Genomic DNA, 7,223 nt, shown 5'->3' on the forward strand with positions numbered 1-7,223 from the left:
TATACAAAATAACTAATCTTTTCGTAGTGTATCTATTCTAGAGATTTCCAAGAATATATAGAATATCATTGTTTATAAAAAGAAAGTTAATAAGTTACAATTTCACATAGTTTTTTTGGAAAGTGATCGGTGTACGAATACTTTCTACATCCACTGTAGCTATTAAAGCAACAAATTCCTCTAACGTAAACATCAGATTCAGGAGCAACTTTTATTATATACAGTGATTCGTATTAATATTCGTACGCTATATAACACTTTATTCATTATTACAATCTACACCTGACCATAATTCCGTTTATACATTTTTTTTTGTGTGTGATATGTTAGAACGTTTGTTCTCTTTAACAGAAATGTAAATTTTATTTATGTAGCATATCGAATTTGTAATGTAACGAACAATATACTAGATAATGCATTATTCTTGCGTCGCATTAATATTCGGACACTTATATTTTATTATATGTATGAATATTTTTCAAGGATCATTTTTGTTCAAACCATTTTTCTTCTTTTTCTTAGGAATTTTTTCCTCATAGATAATAGAAGTTGCTTTTATATATTATTTAACAAAATATGTTTCACTTTGATCGAGGAAGTGAACGATAATTTGTATAAACAGTTTTAGATTTTTACAAAAATTGACGGGCACCACCCTTGTGGATTTCTTAAAATATCTTTCTTTCATTTTTAAAAAATTGGGTTTTCACTTTAGAGAAAAACTTTCTATATGTTTTTTGTAGGGTTCCATGAGATCTATAACGAAAAAGAAGTTTCAATACAAAATATTCATTAGTAGAAGAGCTACGAATTTTTAAAGATTAGACAACGTTTTACGTATCTTTCCGCCAAAAAGTACTAAAAAACAGATTTATAATATAGTCTGATATTTTTTAAAAATTCCTCACTTATAGACACGCAGTTTCCCCGTTTTGATAATTGAAATCCGTTTACCCAATCAAGACTTATGATTTTTTCAAATTGTAGTCAAGAATTATGGCCGATGCGACACACAGTATATGTGCCTATGTATCTATGTATATTGCACAGTCATTCGAATTTGATAGCACACAGAATAAAATTGGTTAGATAAAAGTTGCACGGTATGAAAACGTCCAAAAAAACAGTGAACACAATTTTTATGCAGCAATTATTAGAAAGCTTTGAAACGGAACTCACTTTGCCTTTGAGCGTTTCATTAACGTAGATGATCCCGGTGCTATTGTCGATATAAAAAGGAAGCGGTGGTTGCGGGCTATCGTTTCCGTTGTAGTTGTGTCCAAGAGATTCCAAACCGTAAGTTAACTGATCCTGTTCGTTGTCCTCGGCGCGGGCTCTGGTCACGACACTTCCTACGGGTTCGGAATCCAAAAGTACCAAATTTCTGTCTATCCACATTACCGGTGGTGTGTTGTCGCTAAATTGACTTCCTGTAACACAAATTAAATATCGAATGAGTGGTTGCATTCCGTTCGTTTCAAGTAAAAAGGTAATTGTATAAGATAACAACAGATTATTCTAGTTTTGAATTTATATCGTTGTATAAATTGTATTAGGTGAATCCATAAGTTCGTGCTGAAGACTGTGTCAATAATCAATAAAAAAAACTACAGAAATTTTATAGTGACGGTATAATGACCATGTCAGAAAGGTGAGAAAATATTATAAAATGAGAGAGATTATTTCTTTTTTTTCTTATAACACTTAAGAGTATATTTCACATATTAATTTGAGTAGCAGAAGTAGCAATGACATGAACTTTTAGAACGAGCTAATACTAAAGCGTTCAATATTTCGACAATTAATGCATATCTAAGAAATGGATACCTCGTTATCGATTCAATCTTAAATACATGGAATAAAATAAAATTATGATATTCATTTTTAATGTATGACTACTCAATTTTGAAGAAAATCAAAAAAAGCTGAAGTTAGTAGAAAAATTTGTCTTCTACGGTACTTCTCCAAAAACCATTGCGATTTCAATAAATCACGTTACGAATAATTTTTATGTAATAAAAACCAACGGAAATATTTAGGTGGCCTCCTTCAGTTGCGACAACATGATATTTTCAGTGATTATTGCAGATAATGTGAATAAAAATTGATGTATTTCCTATTCGAATACGATTCATTCGAACAAAACAAAGTGGTTTTCCGCTTGAGCTCTAATTAACTTCGAATTTACCGAAGGATAATGAGAGAGAGCCGCGGGTGGCTTGAGAGATCGGCCTTGATATGCATTTCTTCCTGGATTTCGAGTTCATATCGTCAAGTAGAGTGTAACTCTTCGTGCTTTAACTCAAAGCTACGATACTCGCAATTTCGCTGCTTTTTATCAAACATAACTTTTCATAGTGCTTTCTTATTCTTTTCAAACAGTTCTTTGAAATATTCGCTTTAAAGCAAATAATTCGTTAGCGAGACATGGCTTACGAATCTTTTTCTGCCAAAACGAGTTTACCGTTCACCTAAAATTACTGTTCTTCGCTTTCATAAGCTGCTCACGTTTAACCTTTATTTTTCAAAATCCTCCGTTATTGCTTTATTTACGTCTAACGATACGTACACCGTGAATATCAAAGTACATGGAGAATATACACAGAATTTTACATTGTTGTAATATGGATTAAATTTCATTTTTATCTTTCCTAATTAGCGTGATTTGCCGTTGAGCATTAATTTTAAGATGACTTTTGTCGAGCCTGATGCTTGGAGGTATTTATAATTTGAGTTAAATAAATTTATAGCATTTATGGAAGAAAAATAATGCTGTTTGTACAAGTTGTTGTTATGTATTCAATGTTTTTTTCATTAGAGAAAATTGAAGACTAGAAAGAAAACTAAAAAGAAAACAATTATAACAAAAATATTTACAAATAGTGAAAGTATACTAGAAAAATGAAAAAAATTAAAAGAAATTATTCATGGATGGATTTTGGTCAAAGCAGATGTATGACGACATCAGACTAAAATATGCAGTATAAAGTTTTATCAAAATCCAAAAATGTTGATATCTAAATCTGAATCTTTCATCTTTTTTCGATATAATAAGCATACCAATAACCAATTCATTAATAATATGCCAAAAATAACGTTATAACTTTCACATCCTGTCAATTACAATTTTTATTTACAAATGGTCGAAGATTTTAGCGAGTAACATAAATTTATTCGAAACGATATCTCTTGTCTTGAGCAAGATGTTTCCACTCATTTGAAGCAACAAAGTATCGAAATTAAGCTTGGTAACAAACTGTGAGACCCTAGCAATTATCCACTAATGTTACGGCATACCATTCGCTGTTCCGAGAGGTACAGCTTTTGCTCAACGCGAGCATACCAATGAGGTTTCGTGCGAATAAGAGAAAGTCTTTATTATCCGTCCGTTTCCTTATATTATTATTGGATGGTTTTGCAGCATCGATTCAATTTCAGTAACACCATGTGTTGGTCTTCGACCACTCGCTTTCCTTCGATTATCAGTAATTTCTAAAATGCCCTGTAAACCTTCTTATGCCCACGAATGTTACTTTTGCTAATCAGAAACTGAAATGATGCATTTTACTTGTAATTGTATTCATTCGAAAAAACACTCTTACCCTTACGATACCCTTTACGAAATTTTTGAACTCGATAAATCAATTTTTCAAAAATGTCTCTTTATAAACAATAACAAGACGAAACTTTTTTATCTTTTCAGTGTATTCTTCCGACGTTTAGTTTCAATAATAAAAATTGGAAACTTAAAAGTCCTTTTTCCCGAAATTCAATTAGATTATAAAATATAAATCGCTGTATCTTGGACGAATGTCACCGAAAAACTTCCAAATTTTGTACAGATACGTAGCAGAATCCATCGATACTTAACAATCTAACAAAAAGCCGAAAATTCATTACTGTTTACAAATATTCAATTGGAAATGAGTAACTGCCAGCTAACGATGCTTTTCATTTTCACCGTTAAAAAGTATCGATGGAAGTTTGCGTTCAAAACAACATCCAGTGAAACAATTGTTCCATAGTGTTCGAAGAAGTTTCTCAGAAATTTGCAAATCGATTCGTTCACAATTGACTGAAATAGAGTGTTAGTTATAAGATCGCGGGTCGTCGTCAATGACAATGCTTCGAGCTGCAAGATGCGATTTTTAAGTTTTCAATTTTTATTTTTTAAATTCAACGCCAGACGAATAAACTGTAAATATAAAAAGAAATTCATCTTGTCATTCTCTATAAGAAGATATTTAAAAAAAATTCATTGGACGAATTTAAAAATTTCGTCCACTTGCGTGAGGCTCTGGATTTCGTTTCGTTACTGGGTTCCTATATACAGGATGGGGCATTTTAAACAGGTCACCTGAATAACTCGCTTGTTTTTGAAGATAGAAGAAAATGCATTAGACCGAACTTAATTGGTATCGGCGGGCTCATAATCTGGCATAACCACTTTTTCTGTAGGTGGAGGCGTCAAGGAGGTATGAAGATCAATTCTGTTTTCTTTTTTAAATGTAATGATATGGTTTCCTACTTATAGTCTGGTAGAGTGTTTCAAGACGAATACAATGACCTATTATGAAGATCATTCAAGGTCACCCAAAGTCAACTGCTATAGAAAATATATTGTCTCAGAGTACTTTTAAACAAACATTCAGTCACATTGTACGCTTATCTGTATCCTAAAATATTATTAGTAATTTGACTACCGTCTAGAGGACAACTTCGTAATATTACGCGAAAAACCAACTACCAAACTTGACATGCAAGAATGTATAAAATGAGCTTGCTCTGTAATAGATACAAATGAAATTTGCCAGGCGGTGTCATCAATATTGCAACGATTTAGACTATATATCCATGTTCATGGTCGCCATTTTGAACACTTGTAGTGGCAGTAAGCAAATAAACGTCCAAGTATTCGAAAAGTACTCTGGGACAATTTATTTTCTATTGCAGTTGACTTTGGGTGACCTCAAATGACCTTTAAATAGGTCATTGTATTCGTCTTGAAACACTCTACCAAACTCTGAGTAAGAAACTATACCATTCTGTTTAAAAAAACAGAATTGACCTTCATATCTCCTTGACGCATCCACCTATAGAAAAATTGATAATACCAGATTATGAGCCCCCTGATACCAAGTGTGTTTGGTCTAATGCATTTTCTCCTATCTTCAAAAACAAGCGAGTTATTCAGGTGACCTGTTTAAAATGCCCCACCCGGTATACATGTTGACTTTCTATGGTCAGCCAAGCTGTGAGCCTACTACTCGAGGGCGTATATATACGCCCTTCGCGATCAAAAGGTTAATAATATTTGTATACTATTCTATGGGATAGTTGCATAGTATTATAAATATCCTTTTCTTTGTATGTACAATTTATAACTTTATCGAGAAGAAAGCATTTCTTAAATTTTTCTAAGCACTCTGTACATTTATATTTCAGATTTAATTTATAATCCTATTTTCCAAATTTTTATTTTCACTAGTAAGTTATGCAATTGTAAATTAAACCTCGAACATAAACCTACAGAATTCTCTGAAAAGTATTATAACAGATGCTTTTCCTTTAATATTGTTTAACACTAATTGACATATTTTCCCAGATCGATTTTTGACGCGTCTTTTACGATCATTGCTTCGAATAGCGACAGAAAACTTCAAAGATTATTTTTTCCTAGATTGTAACACGGAAAGAAATAACATTTAACGAGCCACTTTATATTTTTACTAGTTCATTGAAAACGTAATATTGGTCCCCACAGTTTATGTATCTTCTCAAACTAATTTACGGGACTCCAGATAAAGTACATTCACTCGAAACATTTATCCACATCTTTGGTAATTTACGAATTATATAGACATAAATAAAATGAATGGGTTTGATATACTTAGGAAGAGTCGTTGGACGGCTTCGACCACGATGAAACAAAAAGAACGTAAGAAGATCGAGCTGGCACCGCCCAGGAAATGGTAGCCGCTCAATTAGAGTAACGCGAGGACGATTACACGAAGGACGTTGATTAGAATCTCGATGCGGGGAAAACTGTACACAGCATCGACGTGACTGGCAAATTCGCGTATTGCTCGAGGCTTCAATTATTAAAATTTATGGGCGTCATCCGACAACTTTCTTCACCGTGATAGTAGTCGAGAGAGATGCAAGATCTCGTGTTCATTTGCAAACGCTTATAACAGGCTCCAGGCCCGCTGGTGTTTGACATTAAGGAGTGAAAGATTAGACCTCGTGAGCTATCCAATTCCAATTTATGGTAATCGATGTTTAAAGATCGCGTATCGAGGACTATTCTGAGAGAGGACCTTCTCGTCGAAGGTGCTGGTTTTAAATTCTGGTTTTAACACTAAACCTACCACGGCCGGTCAATATATTAGGTGGACTGGAAAGTAATGTCGTTTTTTCAATTTGAAATACTTGTTTATTACTCACTAGCTCATTGATTTTTATCGATCTGGCATTCAACATTTTTACACTAAATGGCAAAAGGCTGTTGATAATGAGGGCGATTACATAATTGATTAAAAAAAAGGAATTTATTACAAATTTGTTTGAATTTAATGTAAAATAAACGACATTACTTTCCAGTCCACCTAATATAAATGATACTTCAATTTTTTCATGCATTATTCAATTAAGTATCGCGTGAAATATTTTTGCATTCGACTGAAAAATGTTTCTTTAAGACTAATCATTTGTTTTATCACGGTAAAAGTATCAAGAATGAAACCTCGCTAGGTGCAGTGCTAATTCTTTGCGCAATAATACCAAGGTGTGGTACATACATATTACCCTTTTTTTAGCCCATAATGCTTTCTTAGGAAGCCATTTAATCATCTTTGTAGAGTCAATTACTTGTTATTTAGCTCGAATATCGATTAATTCGTGAATATATATAAACTGCTGGACAACATTTCAAAACATTTTGAAATGTTCATAATTATGATAGTTTTCAACCGATTTCGGTGAAACTTCGTGAGGAGTAGTCTTCAAGTGTCTTATGGGTGTGTGCAAAGTTGCATTGGCGAGGGTTGATGTGAAGGGGTTAATTCACCCCCTTATACAGGGTGTCCCAAAAGTCGGGGAGGAGCCGGAAATGGGGGGTAGCTGAGACGATTCTGAACAACAATTTCCTTTGCAAAAATGTCGGATGGGGCTTCGTTAAGGAGATATTAAGCGAAAACCCCGACCAATCAGAGCGCGCGTAG

General features: G+C 33.3%; 1 protein-coding gene across 6 annotated transcripts in view; it reads right to left on the reverse strand.

The window, feature by feature from the left end:
- The window catches only part of LOC128875239 (tyrosine kinase receptor Cad96Ca), a 43,935-nt gene that overhangs the window by 12,026 nt on the left and 24,686 nt on the right, over positions 1-7,223 (reverse strand). For all 6 annotated transcript variants that reach the window (XM_054120631.1, XM_054120629.1, XM_054120632.1 and 3 more), the window contains exon 3: positions 1,180-1,430. In XM_054120631.1, the coding sequence (XP_053976606.1) occupies positions 1,180-1,430 (251 nt within the window). The remainder of the gene's footprint in view (positions 1-1,179; positions 1,431-7,223) is intronic.

Source organism: Hylaeus volcanicus, chromosome 4 (assembly GCF_026283585.1).
Source record: "Hylaeus volcanicus isolate JK05 chromosome 4, UHH_iyHylVolc1.0_haploid, whole genome shotgun sequence".
In the NCBI taxonomy this organism is placed as follows: domain Eukaryota; kingdom Metazoa; phylum Arthropoda; class Insecta; order Hymenoptera; family Colletidae; genus Hylaeus; species Hylaeus volcanicus.